Below are 18,181 nucleotides of genomic sequence, written 5' to 3' on the forward strand. Positions count from 1 at the left end.
AAATTATTTTCTCAAAAGCCTATAATTGGAAATGGACCTTTAATGCCTCCAGGTAGATACCAGAGGCAAAGTCATGCGTTTCGGCACAGACTCCCCTTTGAGGCCCAGGATTGGGGCCCGGAGGCCCTGGAGACCTGCTGGGTGCACTGGGTGGGGGGCGGGGCAGAGCCAGCTGGAACCCAGGCCTCCCACTCGGGCCTGGGGCCCTTTGCTTCTGCTCCTGTCCAGGCACCAGGCCTCAAAGTGAGCCCCTCTCCCCATCACCTCTCCCCTCCAGTCGTCCTGTCCCACGCAGGACTCCACCTCTCTCCTCCATGAGGCCAGGAGGAGGGACACAGAGAGAGAGGGTCCACGGTGCGCCAGGCCCTGGACTGGGCACTAACACTTCACTTGGTGCCCAGGCTGACCTGCACGGTGACATCATCTCCGCCACATGCACAAGGAGACTGAGGCCTGAGGTCGGGAAGCTAGGAAGGGGCAGATGCATGATTCCCGACCACATGGTCTGATTATACCATCATCCCACCCTTCCACCGATGATTCCTAAGAGCCTTCTACGTGCCAGGACCTCTGCTAGGAACAGGGGCTACACAAGTGAGCAGCGCAGACCATGGCCTTCTTGTGGAGCTTACAGCTTAGCGCGGAAAAGGGACAGTAACCAAATAAGGCCGAAGTGCTGTCACGAACTGTGACGTGTGCTAAGAAGGGTCCTGGTAGCAGAAGAGCCTTGGGGGAAAGATGGGCAGACAAGAAAATGCACAGCATAGGATCTAAAAGATGAGCAGTAGCTAACTGCAGGGGACAAAGAACATTCTAGAGGCCAGGGAGAGCTCTGGGGAGGGGCTGGGGATGAGATGCAGGCTGGGCTGACGGAGTAGCAGTAAGAAGGAGTGGGCACAGTCCTGCGGTGCCCGCCACCCACCTGGCCACAGGCACCTCCACATGCACGTCCGGGGCCCCCGTAACTTCTAGTGCTCCTTGGGTTTCCTTGTTAGGAGTCTGGGCTTCATACACCTCACCATCTGGAGAAAAATAATGCAGGCAGGGTTTTCAAACCGATGTTCGTTATACCTTTTCTGAGCCAAACCAGAGTTACAACTCAGCATCCTTGGAGCGTCCTGCGTCACTGTCAGGCGGCCTGGCCGAGGGACCCCGGGACCCATACATCCCCTCCCCTGCATTTCCCGACCACCCTTGACTTTGCTTCATTCGAGGTGCTGGGTTCAGTGGCCCTCAACACCTGCACTGTCTCCACAAAGGTCCCAGACCCCAGGAGTCACCGTCATCCCTGTGTCCCAACCCCATGGGACTCAGGCCAGAGACAAAATACAGTGAATGTTTGACAAGTGTGTGCTCGGTTCATTCAGTTAGAAATAAACGCAAAGCAACCACGAGACACCAACATCAGATTTTAAGGACACACAGATGCGTTACTTCAAAATATATTCAAGAACCGGGCTTTAACGACACAGGGGTTGAATCTGTACACTGTAAGGCACTCAACTTGGCTGACAGACAAAATCATCTAATTAGCACTACAACTGGATGTATCAATAGTAAATGCTTATAAAATCCCAAGGTTCCTGAAAAGTTTATCCTCACCCCGATCAGAAGCAACAGGTGACAGCAGAGGAAAAAGAAGTGGGCTAGCCAGTTCCTTCAACATCCAAAAGGAGACAGATGTGATCACAGCCCATCCCATTCCTCAGTCAAGAGTCCTGGACCTCCCCACCCCTCACGGGGTCCATTCTGGCCCTTCCTGGCCCCGGTTCCGGAAGAACCATCCCCCGAGCCCTGGGCTGGAGGATAAGGAATGGAAGAGGAGAGGACAGGGCAGGCACCCACTGTGTCCCAGGGGCTCCTCTACCTATGCCTTTGATATTAATACTCATGGCAATCCTCAGACACACCTACGACATCCGTTTTCAGGTAAGGAATGTGCCCAGGTCACAGGCTCATGAGGGCCACAGCTGGAATCTGAGTCCCAGCAGGCCACACTCTCCCCGGCAGCCCAGGCCACTCCTGGAGGGTATGTTTTCCCAAGAAAGACATTTTACTCGGTGATTAAATTTTCTATTACTGTTAATATATTACAGAATTTCAGGTAGTATAGGTTCAGTAGGCTCCGTGATGAGCCCCGTGAGGGTGGAGTAGAACAGCGTGGCCTCTGTGCTCACGCATCTGCCTCGCCTGCCAGGACATGAGCTCCGAGGATGAAAGGAACATGCCTGAACACCTGCGTGTCCGGACCAGCGCCTGGTGCACAGCAGGATGACGCATCTGTCATGGGATGGGGAGAGCCAGGAGAGGGGGAGAAGCCAGAGAAAAGCATTAGGGAAACGCCCCACTCTGTAGCCTGAAGCAAACACAGGAAGCTAAGAAACGGGGAGCAAAGAGAAGAAAATCTGAGTCGTTCTGTGTGGTACTGAGAGCCGAGGGAGAAGACAGCTTAAGAGAAATGACTTGCAAACTTGTCAGATGCTGCGGAGAAGGCAATGGAAGCCCTCCTTCCCTCCATCTCCCTCTCTTCTCCACGACCAACCAGGGGACTTAAGTCTTGTAGGTATCCATCACACCTGCAGATGACACAGTCACAGAAAGCACCTCCTTCAGAGCCTGGCCCCCAGTCAGAGTTCATAATAGTAGGAACAGTAGCACTAACTGTAGTAGTAACAGTAGTACTGATAATGGTAGTAACAGTAATACTACTGGTAGTAGCAGTAGTAGTAAGAATAGGAGTAGGACTGAAAGGAGTGTATTTTAAATTATTTCGTTTTAAAATCACTTCTGAAGTTCAATCTTTTAAATGTCTCTCATACTCAAAAAGTAAACCCAAACAGTGGGTTCTGATGGCTTTTATGTTCATGTTTCCCTCAAAAGGTTGATGTTTGTTGGTTGTTTTCAGTGTCATTGGTCCTTAAAGGACAATATGCCTTCCCAGAGGTCCACAGAGATGATAGAATTACTTTTTTTTTTTTTTTTTGCGGTACGCAGGCCTCTCTCTGCTATGGCCTCTCCCATTGCGGAGCACAGGCTCCGGACGCGCAGGCTCAGCGGCCATGGCTCATGGGCCCAGCCGCTTCGTGGCATATGGGATCTTCCCTGACCGGGGCACGAACCCGTGTCCCCTGCATCGGCAGGCGGACTCTCAACCACTGTGCCACCAGGGAAGCACCCAGAATTACTTTTAAATCCTGCATTTATCTTGGAGGGCTTCCTAGCAGGAGAATCCCATCGCCCTCAGCCCTGAAATTTTACTTTTCTACTCCCCCTACCAAGGCCCTACATGCCGAACAATTTATTAACAAGTCAGACAGTTACGAGTCGGGTTTTTAAATCAGATCGTTACAAGTCATATCTTTGCAGGAAGAAATTGGTCTGGAAAAGCAGATTCGTGACCCGGCAGCATTTCGAATTGCCGACAGCGACACAGAACTTCACATTACCTGCCCCGCTGTGGATTAAAGGTTCTGCCTTTGGTTTCTTCTTTCCTTCTTTGGTGTAAAAAATAGAATCCAGTGCTTTGGGTGGAACGCTGTCGTATTTATGGGTTTCTTTCACCTTGGGATCCTCTTAAGGTACAAACAAAGAATAAAGAGCGTGTTGGGACGGAGGCGTACAGTGAGTCCAATCGGTTATTTTGAGAAGGCCCAGGGAAAGCACACGCTCCTCGAGTGAACAGTGGGATGGGACCCAGGTGCCTCCAAGAGGCCCCCCTTCTCGCACCATCTGGACCAGGCTGTCGCCTCCATTTCTCTTCTGTAAAGTGGCAAAAATACTCCCCTCCCTCCTCCCAGGGGGCAGCAGCTCACCAGGAAGGGAAGCTATTCTCTTCCCAAATGAAGGTGGCCGCGTGGTGCCTGGGAAAGGAGGGTCTGCATTAGAAGGGGGACAGGCAGGTCTGCAGAGGTCGCTGGGGCTTTAGAGATACTCCTTACAGCCTAATAAAAATCGCTTCCATAACAACCACCAAACTATCACTGCTGGAACCACAGAGCAGGATGGAGCATCTCTGATTAAAAAACTGATGCGTGGCAGGTGTGTGCGGGTTACAATTGAGGGGAACTTAGATTTCTAAAGAAATCTATAACCTATAATAACAAAGCATAAATAGATCACAGTGTAAGATGAACTAATTCTTAGCACCATCCCAATTCTATTCCAATTCTATCCCAGATATATCCCATCTTTATATACAAGCCATCTTTTTTAGTTCTCCCTTTTTCCATCTTTACTGAAGTATTTGGAAATGAATACAGGCAAAACTATAAAAATAGATATTTCTTGTGAGCTCTCTGTGTCACTTAAGAAAATGTCAAACTAAAAACACCTACCTTGTGCCATTTATATATGGCATTATAGTGTATTATGCAAACTACTAGGGGTTTTTTTTCCTTGTGGAAATTAAAGTGTGAAAATAGTCCTTCAACCACATATATAGGAGCCGAGCAAAATCTTTCTACCTATTTTAGGAGGCTTTCCTGCAAGTTGAAATCATGCTCATGAACACAGGAAACAAGATCTTTGCAGGACTGGTTTCAGAAACAGAAGATGATATATGGTGCTCGTGCCTTAGAGGCAGCTGGGGGTTGGGATTCGGGAAACCTACTAGATTCTTCTCGGTGTTACTCACATCTCCTTGTCACAAGCATTTTCCGTATCTTTGGCCTCTAAGATAAAGAGGCCATATATTTATTTTATTATCTCTGAAACAGCACTCAGAGGACAGTGACAAGGAAATATTACCCAGCCTCGTTACGAGGACACAAAAGCAGCGAGGATGCTGTGCAGAGAGCACAGAGCAAACCACACCCATCGCGGTTTGACCACCCCAGGAGCTGTGGAAACAAGAACTCCCGGGGGAGCAGGACGGCAGGTGAAGGCGGGCGTCACGTCATTAAGCCAGTTTTATTGTTTAATCTCATACTTTGCCTAACAAGCACGTGAAGGGAATGCAAGATTCTAAAACACCTCATTCCTGTGAAATCCAGGGAAATCAGAGTGGCATGGGTTTGGCCTCTTGTCAAGCGTTGGCTCAAACCTCTCCTTCTCGGCAAGAGCCACCCTGACGGCTCCCTCCCTATTTCCCCCCATTTTAAATGTCTCTGAATTAACAAAGAAGGTACCATCCTTCAAGAGTTAGACCTGGCAGGATGCACTAACTCACTGGTTCCCTGGGACACTTTGCAGCAGTTCTCTCTCCCGCCAGTGCTCTGTCCCCCTTTCACAACGGGGCACTTCCCTACCACTGACCTCAGCAATCCATCAGACAAGAGGAATCGTATGCCGACAGGACAACAAAAAAAATATGGAAGCATAAAATACCTTGGACTCCCCTTCTTAAAAAAAAAAAAAGTTCCCTTCCTTACCCTTCTCCATATTTTCCCCAGCACTTAACTCAATCTACAGATAATTTATTTATACGTTCACTGTTCACCTGTCTCCATGAGGCATTAGACTCTCCATGAGGGCAGGGGTTATGTGTGTGTGTCTGCTTTTCTCATAATGGATCCCAGAGCCTGGGACAGTGCCTGGCACAGAGTAGGCACTCAGTAAGTAACTGCTGAATGCATAAGTGAACAGGGCTGCTGTGAATCTGATCACGCCCACCTTTCAAACACTTCAGGGAGTGGTCCCAACTTTATGAGGATGTTCCAAAGCTCTTCAAGCTCTAAGCCTACCTGCCTGCATAGCCCGCTCCTCACACCCTTTCACCGCAGGCTTTGCACACCCCATGCCTTCCTACAGAGCTCAGCTGTACCTGGAACTCCCCCCGTGCCCTGCCTCCTGACCTAAGACTCATCCTTCAAATCCCCGTCCACGCCTGACCTCCAGGGCCCCCCTGCCGGGTCCTGTAACACCTCCACACGCAGTTCCAGGACCCAGGCCCACCATCCGCACATTCCTGGCCCTAAACGAACGGCAGGCTCTCGATATGTATGTGTGTTCAATTAAGTGATCATAACAGTGGCTCAGTAAATGTCTGCCGATTCAATGCTCTGAGCAGGAAGATGCAGACAGAGGCGGAGAAGAACAGCTGAAAACCTGGCATTCTCCAGACAAGGAAAGGTGAGGGGCTGCTAGGAGTGGCTTCCATTCATGTTTGTATTAAACACGTATTTTCTCTAAACTACTTAGGAGGAAGTTGCCTGAGTCACGCACATTTACGGCTAAGTCCCTTAGACTGAGTACTGAAGACACGTGATCTATTTACACCGTCGGGTGGTTTCCTGACAACAGAGACAGACGCCCCTGCAGAACCACAGGACGGTCACCCCATTCAAGAAATCGGCCTTGATGCAGGCTTTCTAGCTAATCCGCCATCCACACTCCATCTGGTCTCCATGCAGCGACACCCTTTGTGGACCTTCCCTCGAGCACAGTCTAGTCCAGAGTCACACACCGTGTTTAGGCGTCGCGTCCCCTTCGTCCCCTTTTACCTGGACCCAGTCCTCAGACTTTCTTCGTCTTACGTGACACTGAATTTTTGAAGAACACAGGCCTGTTTTCTTTTGTTTTATAGGAAGAATCTGAGGTTGGCTTGGTGTTTCTGCATAATTAGGTGAAGGTTACGTGTCCCTGACTGGATCCTACACACTCGTGTCCCATCTCGGGTGTCACAGCCGGATCCCAGGACAACTGTCTGCCTGGTTGGTGACGGGGACCACCAGCCTCTCCTCGTCCGTCCAGCCAACGTCACCGGCAGGACAAGCAAACTGACAGCTGTGACCAAACTCCCTGCACTGCCCTTTCATTCCTGCATGAATCTTGACCTGCTCACCTTTGAAACCAGCTGTAACTCACATTTAAGTAGATGATCTTAATTATTTAAACGAGCAAACTGTAACATAAGTTGGAAAAAGTATAGAAAGAAAACAAAATATTTACACAAATTCCACTTTAAAACGTGTAAATAAACTCCTGAGAAATACATCAAGACCCTACAAAGTGTAAGACTAGACCCACATACCTAGCAAGTGTGACCACCCACACCTAGCAGAGTGGGACGAGACACACAGGACCTGAAGTGTATGCAGGCCCACGCCCAGCGCGTCCCCAGCACAGGTGTGACAGGAACTGGAAAGGGACGTAAGAGCCTGGGTGGAGCTCGGATCCTGGACTTGGCGGTGGGGAAGAAGCAGTCTTGCCCAAAGGCCCCGTGTCTCAGACTTTCTTAGACAATCCCTCCAGCCACCCTGGACCTGGCACACAGTAGGTGCTCAACACTGAGCGCCGTCCCCTCCCTCACTCAGCAGCTCTGCACCTAGCACATCACCCCACCACGCTGTCCCAAGGCGTCTCGATGACTTGGGACTGATAATACTGCCTCTTTGGGGTGGTCATGAGGTCTGCAGAGCTTCACCCCAGTAAAGGTTTTAGAACCTGGCGGGGCAGACAGAAGCACTCCATGAAATGCTGGAGGTGAATGTGATGGGTGGGCAGGTCTGCGTCCTGAGAGCCGTGGGGAAATGGTGGTGGACCAGTGGGAGGCAAGGGGGGGGGGTCTCCAGGGAAGGGGCACAGGTCCAGGAGGGGACGGCATGCACACCTCCTCTGCAGGCCCTCCAGGTCTGTTTTCCTCGGGACGAAGCCCAAACTCCCAGCACCGCACCCAGGCACAGGGGCCCCTACCTGCGGGCCCACACGCCTTGCTATTCCCCGACAGGCCAGCGCTTCCAAATCCCTGTGTTTCTCCAGAAGGGCTCCCTCCTCTGGGGTCCGGCAAACTCACCTGCGGATCCTAACTCCAGTGTCATCTTGTCCCTAGAGAGAAACCCGGCCCCGCTCCCAGCCTGCTCTGTCCACAGCTCCACGGCCACAGGCCTGCAGTTTCCACTACGTAACTCTCTCTCTCTCTGCCCGAAAGCTCCCCAAGGACCGAGGCAGGGCGGCCTGCATCTTCACACGCCCGGCACTTGGCACGTGTGGACACTCTGGTGTCTTTTCATTGTCAGAGCCACATGGATTTACAGCCATTCTTGGAAAACAGCAGATAAGCGGGAATCAGAACCCACTGCTTTCCAACACGAGGAAATGAGCGTCACGCCTCCGACCCCTCCTCTCCGTCCTCACATCCCAGCCCCGCTGACATCATCGTGGCCTCTAGTTACAAGGCCACAGTACTTCCTTTCAACTTCCTTCATCTTTCTTCCTATTAAAAGTATTTTTGGAAAATATACCTGAGGCACACTGGGTTTATTTCTCTGTGGTGCTTTAAGAAATGTTATTTTTCTCCAGAGCCCCCGTCAATCAATCTAGCTGTTTTAATGTCACTGTAACAGGTCATCTGGCTCCGGCACATGAAAGGCAGCCTCCCAAGGTAACCTGGGATGAATCAGACAGCGTCTAATTGATGACCGTAACAAGGCAGTTCAGAGTCAATCCATCCTCAGGTAGAAAACAACAGGCCTGCTGGCAGAAGGCACTTCCCCGGCTCCCAAGGGAGCGGCCTGGCTCCAACGCGGGTCAAAGTCTTCCACCAATGAACCAGTCCCTGCTTTGAGAATTATTAACACAGAAGACTTGCTAACACTTAAGCCTGACTGTTGCATCTCCAGGCTGCTGGAAGATGACGACAAACACCGCCTGACTGCTGTGCGATGTGGTGTGGACTTGACATCAACAGCCTGCAAACGTCAGTTCCAAAGTATTTACACCTCACACTGAACTTCACAGTCTCAACCCGGTTACTAAAGCGTGGGTGTCAGACCCCACACGCCCTCACACTTAGGGTGCCGATGCTTGATCTCAGTTCATTGCTGTCTGCCACCAACACTTGGGCTTTATAGCCAAAGAGAGGTAGGTGATATTAACATTCTGACTGCGGGTATGATATAAAGACAATGCTTAGTAACTACTTACTGACATTTTACAGAGGCTTGCACCCTAAAATGTTCATTTTAATATACGAATGCAATTTTAAGCACTTATTAAATTAACCTTAACTTCTCTGGAAGGTAACAGATACCCTCTTTGGAAGGTAACTGCACCATAAATGCAGTTGCTATAAAACTGAATTTGATGTAACAAGTAAGAGTAGCTGCATTCAGTTACTTTCATTGGACTCAGAGAGTCATGGCTTCTGTTAATTGGACCATTTAAGGCATTGGCAGCCTCCTAATGACGTGTTTTCCAACATTCAAATACTTGAATCAACCAATAAAGTGAACTGAGCCAATCAAATAAGGCAGACTGCATCCCAAACATGGTTCAAGCGTGCTAATCAGTTAAAATGCACCCATATGATTTCTTTGCCATTTTCTTGGAAACGGGCATTTTCATAAGTGTGATTTAAAGTTCTGCTAAATTGAGATTAAATCTTTCATTCTGTGCTCAGTGGAAATCTAGATGTAAGGAGCCAACAGCTTCACTCTTCAATTTTTTTAGAACTCTGTTAGGGTGTCTATACTAGCTTAAATTAGAAATTCATGCCCACTGAGGCAAGTCTGATGACAGAAATCCTGGTTGGGGGTAAACAGGAAGCAAAAGGGGGGAACCAGGTTTCACTGACAGAGACCTTGAGAGCTTCAGCAGAGGCAGGATTCCAACCAAGGAAGTCAGAGTCCAGAACGCTTACTCTTAAGGCCTGGGCTTTCCCTGGGTGGGAGCCACTGGTTTCCTAAGAAAAAAAAAAATCTGTTATCATAATATGTAGATAAGATTCACCCACTGGCATCCAGTTAGATGCAGAGAAAGTTCGTCTTTTTACTCATTAAAGAATCCACCATGATAATCCCACACAAATACAGGAGCAGGTCTGTCCTCTACTACACATTATACGGGATTCTATTTGACATCAACAACACTTTTCTGGGAGTTCGGGGGGTTCTGAGCACAGGCCACCCATTCTCCTTGCTTGGCCCTGCGGTGAACCTTTCTCTGCTCCAAAAAAACAAAAACAAAAACCTTCCTGCGTGAATGTCATCTCGCACATCTCCCCTCGCCTCTCATTTGCTGAGTGTGCTAAGCTGGCACACACGGACCAACACCTAAACCCTCCTCCACCTTCCCCGGGGGCCCAGGTCTCTGCTGCTGACGCCACGATCCACCAGTGTTGCCCCGGGGAACCTGGAGTCCTCCCTGACTTTTCCACTTTCTCACACTCCACGGCCATCTAGACGCACCCGTGTTCCTTCCCATTGTTTTCCTTCCCATTTCACCGAATCAAGACGCCAAGAATCGTAAGACACGTGGTCATGACCTGTGTCGCTAATAAAGAAATCAGCCTGCCCTTTAAACCGTGTCATGGTGCTTCCTTACTACCTAGAAGTTCTCTCTTCTATCTATACTTCCTGAAAAAGGCCTTTTGGAACTACTTAGACGTAGATATTTATCAGTATCACACCTGTGCAAAAAGGAAGGGGAGACAGTCAATGAATAAATGACTTGCATCCTCCCAAGGTTTTACATCTTGAGTCTGGCTCTTCTGAGCCATTCCCGCCTCAAAGCCACCTGTGCTTTTCCACGGGACAGAAAGAGGGCTCCTCCATCACCCCTGGAATTCTCTTCCGAGCTGCTCTGCACATCTTGAGGCTGGTGCTTTCTTGCCTGGAGCACGGGAGGCAACCCTCTGCACCAATCTCAGCAACAAAACGCAAACAAGCGTGGTGGGCTGCCCCTGGCCGCAAAGCCCCTCCCCCGATGCACAGGCAGTGTGAAAAGTGAATACCCGGCCGCACTTCTCCACCGAGGGACAGCCTATTTCTCCACCCCCACTTGGAGGAAAGCAGAGGTGCCGACCACCAGCACCAGCTTCCAGACGTGGTGATATGGCCTTACACAACCCAGCCCAGCGGATCCTCCAGCTAGATGCAGCTGCATAAGTAACCCGGGGAACTGGCCCAAGCCACCCAGCCAACCCACAGAACCCACAGAACCTAGAGAAATAACAAATCATTGTTGTTTTACAGCCCTAGGTTTGAGGATGGCTCTTTTTTTTTTTTTTTAATTTTATTTATTTTTGGTTGCGTTGGGTCTTCATTGTTGCACGCAGGCTTTCTCTAGCTGCGGTGATCAGGGGCTTCTCTTGTTGCGGAGCACAGGCTATAGGCACGCAGGCTCAGTAGTTGTGGCACGCGGGCTCAGTAGCTGTGGCTCCCAGGCTCTACAGCACAGGCTCAGTAGTTGTGGCACACGGGCTTAGTTGCTCCATGGCACGTGGGATCTTCCCGGACCAGGGCTCGAACCCATGTCCCCTGCATCGGCAGGTAGATTACTATTTTTTTTTTTTTTGAGGTACGCGGGCCTCTCACTGTCATGGCCTCTCCTGTTGTGGAGCACAGGCTCCGGACGCGCAGGCTCAGCGGCCATGGCTCACGGGCCCAGCCGCTCCGCGGCACGTGGGATCTTCCCGGCCCGGGGCACGAACCCGTGTCCCCTGCATCGGCAGGCGGACTCTCAACCACTGCGCCACCAGGGAAGTCCCCAGGATGGCTCTTTACACAGTAAGAGGTTACTGAAGCTGATAGCTCCGCTATGTGTGGGTATCTCCCTTTCCTGGGTCCATAAAAGAATTGGCTGTTCTTCTGCAAAAACATATGGAATTGAAGGAGAATATACCCCACTAATAACAAATAACAGCACATCTTTCTGTTTCTATCTTTATGAATTTCCATACGTATATAATAACTTTCATTTCAATTCCTAATCACAGCAAAATCCTTTCGAGGACATTTACACAGCAAGTAAGCTCACCATGTGTAGTGTCAGCCAGGCACCTCCTCAACTGGAGAGACAGTAAAGTGAGCAGCTGTGGCCAAGTTCACCGTGACAACAGATGAACCTGCAGCACAACAGCCAAGATGCCATCAGCCTAAGATGTGCCCGTACTTCAGAGCCTCAAAGATGGGGAAAATGCCTGTCACAGAATCAGTGACACGCAGCAGCTCTTGAACCCAATTGCGCCCCACCTGCCCCTCGCTGGGAGCGTTGCAGTGGCCTCAGGACAGGCCTCTCCTCCGCTATGGCTATTCCGGCTCCGTTTTCAGTCCGTACATTTTATTCCATCGCTAGCAGTGAGTCTCAAGTGCACATCTGTTCATTTCACTCCCTTGCTGAGGTCAGGATCCCTATGAATACAAGTGTCTCACCTGCCCTTCCAGCCCTCATGCCTTCCCAGGCTGCCACCTGCATCCCACTTTCCCATCTCAGGTATTGTGGTTTTCCTGACTCTTCGCACAGTGCTGATGGAGAGATACAGGTGCGCCTGAAAGTTGGGCAGTTTAATAGCAGAGGGATCGCTGCCCTACTGGAATTATGCAAGCAGGAGGGGTTGATGCCGGTGGAATCCAAGATGACATGGGGGCTTGGGCTGAGCCAGGGAACAGATTCCATTTTCCCGGTGAGGACTGTTACAGTCACTGTATCCTGTTCACTGGCACGTCTGCCTTCGCCACTCGCAGAAACTCACGCTCAGCTCATCTCTGTATCTCCAGCACATGAAGGTTTCCTGGACCACCAGACACATCAACAGATGCCTCCATTCAAGTCTGATAGTCTGCAGGTCAAAAGCTCTGTGTGTATTTGTGTTCAGTTCATAGAAGAGTCAGGACAGAGTCTCTGCTTCATACTGTCAGTACATTTAAGAAAACACTTGCAGATTTAGACGGTGTGATCCTGCAGTCCCACTCCTGGGCATATATCCAGACAAAACTCTAATCCAAAAAGATACATTCAGCACTATTCACAACAGCCAAGACAAGGAAGCAAACTAAGTGTCCATTGATAGACAGGCGAATGGATAGAAGATGTGGTACATATATACAATGGAATACTACTCAGCCATAAAAAAGAATGAAATACTGCCATTTGCAGCAACACGGATGGACCTAGAGATTATCATACTAGGCAAAGTAAGTCAGAAAGAGAAAGACAAGTATCGTATGATATTATTTATATGTGGAATCTAAAAAATGATACAATGTACTTACAAAACAGAAATAGGCCCACAGACACAGAAAACAAACTTATGGTTACCAAAGAGGATAGTGAGTGGGCAGCGGAGATAAATTAGGGGTTTGGGATTAACATATACACACTGCTATATACACGATAGGTACACAACAAGGACCTGGTGTGCAGCACAGGGAATTATACTCAATATCCTGTAATAACCTATAACGGAAAATAATCTGAAAAAGAATATACATGTCCACATATGTGTATAACTGAATCACTTTGCTATATACACGAAAGCAACACAACACTGTAAATCAACTATACTTCAATTTTAACAATGTTTTAAAAAACTACTTATTTTTTAAAAGAAAACTCAGCACTCGATCTTACAGAGAGCTGCTACTCTGCCCACCTAACAGCCTTAGAATGGGAAGATGACCAAGGGTCCACGACAGCCCCTCACGTGCTGCAGGGCAATGTCCCCCTCAAGGGGCAGTCCTGGGTTTCCAGGTTGATTTTTAAATTTCCTCCCCCCACTTTCCAAAAGGATATTGAGGTACTTCATGCAGAAAACAGATGAAAGTCTAGTAAGTTAGACGTGGAAAATTGGGAACAAGTAAATAAAGGAACAAATATATTTGTCGTAATATAGTTGCCGTGACTAATTCTAAAATCCAGGCTTCTGCAGCCAAACAAAGGAGCCCGGCCCGTGGAGCAGTTTCCGTTCTCAGCAATGCAGCCCAGTCCTCAAATGGGGCAAGGACTCGTCCAGTGCTCAGTTCTGAGATCCACGAGCCGTACATAAGGGACGACGGACACCGTAAAGCCCTTGACAGGTATCTGAACACCAACCTTTGTTAAGTCAATGCCCTCTGTTTTCTTCTAGGGCTTTCCGTTTTCTAGAACAAATGTGCTTGCTGTACCTGCTATATGCTCTTGTCACACTGACTTCATAGGAGAATCTCAGCGATAGATCTAACCTTCCTAAAATAACACATCTTTACACTACAGTTTATGCCATGTTTGTGATCATTCTGTTAAAGGCTCCGAAGTATTAAATATCATCATCAAAACCCATTAATTTTCCAGTGATCCATTTCCAGAAGAGAAAAGGGAATGCAGACAATATCGGAACAAACACGCTCACATTTTAGACCAATTTTAAACTTATAATGAAAAGAAAATTACATCCCTACCTCTAAGGAGCCAAAGTCAAAACCCCACCACCACGAAATGAGGACAGAACACAAGCAGGTAGCGATAAACCCGCACTACAGGTTCAGCAGACGGATTCAATTACCTGTGTGCTCAGAGGCTTCCAAAACCAGGAAAGTATGGGATTTCAAGCTTGTACTCTTCACGCTAAATAAGTCATCATTCAAAATTCGGTGCCCACACTATACATGAAAACACTGGGGAAGGCAGAAAAGAATAACTCTGCGGGACTAGAACCCTGTGCGTTCATGCAGGTGTTTTCCTAAATAAGTCATCATTCAAACTTCGGTGCCCACGTCATACGTGAAAACACTGGAGAGGGCAGAAAAGAATAACTCGGTGGGACTAGAACCCTGTGCGTTCATGCGGGCGTTTTCCCTTCCGGGATTGTCTGCCCCCTTCTCTGAATCACACTTCACGACCTGCACCTTTTCGCTGAGCTCCACGTGTGGATCACTCCCCAGCCTACAAACCATCATCCTATGCACGTGACTCATTCATACACAATTTGTGTCATGACGTAAGTCCACGTGTCTGTCCCCACCAGATGGAGCGCACCCCAAGGGCAGGATCATGTCTATCATTTTTGTGTTCTCAGTGATTCTCATTCATTCATCCAACAAACACTTAACACTAAACGCAATCCTTAGAGAAAATCGAAAATAAATAAAATGATCATTGAGCTCAAGAAGCTACCAAAATAACAACAGAATCAATTCAGGAAAACCTTGACACCACAAGCCAGACAACAAGAGAAAGAGGTATTCTAAGCTAGTCTCACTTATAAAGAGACGTGCAAAAATCCCTAACAACATTTAGCAAAACTTATTCAGAAAAGTATTTTTTTTAGTAGTGAGGCTTTTTAGGTGCAGGCCGGCTGGGTGAGGATTGTGGCCATGAACTCGGTGTGAAGAGGGTCAGGTCAGCTGTGTTATTCCCTGCAGGGACTCTGAGCTCCTTCAGGGCAAGTGCAGACAGAGCGAGGGGCTGGGCTCCAAGACCAGGCTTTCACCAGGCAAATGCAAGGTAGCCCCTAGGGGTAAGGAAGCCAAAGCTCCTTGCAGGAAGGTGATAAATGGTGGGTAAGACATCTGGGCTGCAACTGGAGGAAAGCAAACCCAAAGGCTGTTTGCCAGATATTGGAAAATAACAGAGAGTGCCTGGAGAGCCTGGAGGCCGGCGAGTTCTGAAGGACGGGCCTAGAAGGCCGGGAAGGACATGGCACGCATTCAACAGCTTTGTTGAATGAACGTTCTCGCAGTAGAGCCGCTAAAGTACTGACTCTATAAGCTGGTCTGGGATGTTTTCATCATGTAAACAGGTGATGAGCTCCAGGGATACACCTGATGCCTTGTTCGGCCCATTCACAGGAGTCAGCCTGTGCTGAGAAGCTCGTTCTACAATGGCGGGCCCGGCCTGTCGTGTGTCCTTTTTTTTTTAATTAATTTTTATTGGAGTATGGTTGCTTTACAATGTTGTGTTAGCCTCCACTGCACAGCAAAATGAATCAGCCATACAAAAGACACCAGGGTCGACCACGGCTGTCATCGGCCCTTTTTAACAAGGACTCACTATTTTCTTTCTTCGCGAATACTTCTCAATGTCTGAGTACTTTCTGGAAAAAAAAAAAAAAGCCCAGCCAAAAACATCTGAACAAAAACGTCGACTGCTGCATCAGCCTCAGGAGGCACCGACCACGAGGAAGGCGCTTTCTGTCCCCAGAGGACACAAGCCCACATCAACAGCGGCTCCCAGGCTCAGGAGAAAGGGCCCCAAGGAAGTCTGTTCGCTTTACTTCCCTGAAATCTTTTTTCTTTTTTTTTTTAGTATTTTAAAACTTTATTTAAATGATGCAAGGAAGGGGCTAAGAGAGGTAGGTGAGACACTGGCCTTGGGTGCAAAATTTAAGGGGACACCAAACAAGCCGGTCATCAAGATAAACACGACTTGAATGCAGCCCTTGAAAAATCAAAATGCAAAAAGTAATGCACGATGAACAAAATATAAAAACTTTAAATGGAAGCAGGATGAGTGTTATCGATTTTTCCTTTTGCCTCAGGCCGCAGTGTAGCTGACACGTGCTTTTGCATTATGAAAACATTGCTCACAGATCAAACCTACAATAAGGTTTAAAAAGTGCGTTTCTTAAGAAAAGGAGAGGTAATCCGGTGTGTGTGACTGTGGTGTGCAAATGGCAAAGACTGTGACAATGGGAAGAGGTTCAAGTGTAGGTGCTGGAAGGCAGGTCTGGGGCCAGTAGGTGGGGGGGGGAGGTGAAGTGGACCCCAGATGGCCCTTGAACACACCCCCGATGCCTGGGAAGCCATGCTTGTGCCATGAGCGTCTGCCCCTTCGGCCAGACTGGACTGATACCCAAGGGCTCCCAACTGGAGCCTCCTGGGTCCTGGCTCTTCCCTGAAACCCTTGAAAATCCAATGGCTCCTCACTTACGGGGGGCGGGAGGCAGGCGGGCGTCTGACCTAAGGCCATGCGTTTACAGGCACCTCTGCCCCAGAGCTTCTATATGATCTTGGGGCGGCGAGGAGGGGAACCCTAACATTTTTAAGTTTTTGACGGTGGATTAATCACGTTTGCAAACACAGTTTCATCACACAGCCCTCACGATGACATGCAGAACAAGCGTTACTGCTCCCCCTGGGCTGGTGAAGAACCCGGGCTCCAAACATGAGGGTTTACTTAATGCCCCACAGCTGATCAGCAGAAGGACTGAGACCAAAATCCGATCCAAAACCCAGTCCATCCTCTTTCTACCCCACCGCAGAGCTCTCGTTCTCCTTCTGTGCCTGACAGCCATGCAGACCCATGTGCTGTTTCCGATTCTTCACCGACTCCAACCTCTGCCGTGCATGCTTGGAAAGGTCTCCCCAACGTGGGTCTCCAGCAGACCAGCACCCGCCTGGTCTACTTCCCATGTGGTGACTGGACCTCAGTCTCTTATAGACTCTGCTCACCCCCAGCCCAACCTCTTTGGCGAGGGAGAAAGCTATTTAAGCAACCAGCAGATTCAGGTCAGGGTTCAACACATGAACAGAAGATGGGAAGAAACAAAACACACTGAAAGGCAGAGGAACTCGTGCAGGGAGCAGCAGACACAGAGTAGAGAGAACCGTTCAACTCAGTCCGACAGCCCCACCATATCTCCACCCGCCATGCTGTCAGGACCGTCAGCAACGGACTAAGGTGTCGACAAAGTCATGAAATATCCACGCTGACCAGGCGCGCGGGCAGGACCCTAACCTAAGCATCTGCCTGCATGTCACACTGCTGGGGGGTCACCGTCTGTCAACAGGGCGAAGGGAGCCTTAAAGTAGAAAACCTAAGAGCACAGGAGCCAAAACAGGCATAAGGGCCCCCAGACACGGCTCCCCCGGTGGCGTCTCAAGTCTCCCACACGCACCCAGAGCTCCTGCAGGGCACCTCGGGGTGCGGGGAAGGCCTACCACCTGCGAGGCTGAGGCCACCTGCCTGCCCCACAGCGGGATGAAAACTGACACCTCGTCCTCAGCACAGTGACCATAAGAGCACGACAGAGAAGCCCGACGGGGAGGGCTCCTGCAAGCCCTCAAATAGTCCCGACATTAGTGCGGGTCAAACGCACCCCCGGGGGCTACGCTGCCACAGGGCCGAAATCCCCCAGACTGGCTGTCTCAGCAAGACCTGGAGACGGGGAGCAGTGCTCGGTGCCCGCCTTACAAACCGTACCGAAGGGAGACGCAAGGGGGAAGAGATATGGGAACATATGTACGTGTATAACTGATTCACTTTGTTATAAAGCAGAAACTAACACGCCATTGTAAAGCAATTCTACTCCAATAGAGATGTTAAAAAATAAATAAATAAAAATAAATAAATAAAATTTAAAAATTAAAAAAAATAAAACAAAACAAAACAAAAAAACCGTACCGACCGTCATGTGAAGGAACACTCGGGCTCGTGTGTACACGCCCCCGAGTGCCCGACACCCCGGCGCTGGAGAAGTGGGGATGGCCAGGTCCCGTGCAGCTCAAGGCCTGGGCCCTGGCAGAGCGCATCTGCTGACCACCAGCCT

General features: G+C 49.3%; 1 protein-coding gene across 1 annotated transcript in view; it reads right to left on the reverse strand.

The window, feature by feature from the left end:
• Positions 1-698: 698 nt before the first annotated feature.
• Positions 699-18,181, reverse strand: part of DCDC2C (doublecortin domain containing 2C) — a 52,201-nt gene continuing 34,718 nt past the window's right edge. Inside the window, 4 exon segments of the mRNA XM_027113930.1 lie at positions 699-726; positions 923-1,022; positions 3,447-3,570; positions 15,685-15,727. Coding sequence (XP_026969731.1) covers positions 699-726; positions 923-1,022; positions 3,447-3,570; positions 15,685-15,727 — 295 coding nt within the window.

Source organism: Aethalodelphis obliquidens, unplaced genomic scaffold (genome assembly GCF_003676395.1).
Source record: "Aethalodelphis obliquidens isolate GAN/ISIS:26980383/991018 unplaced genomic scaffold, ASM367639v1 scaffold12, whole genome shotgun sequence".
NCBI lineage: Eukaryota > Metazoa > Chordata > Mammalia > Artiodactyla > Delphinidae > Aethalodelphis > Aethalodelphis obliquidens.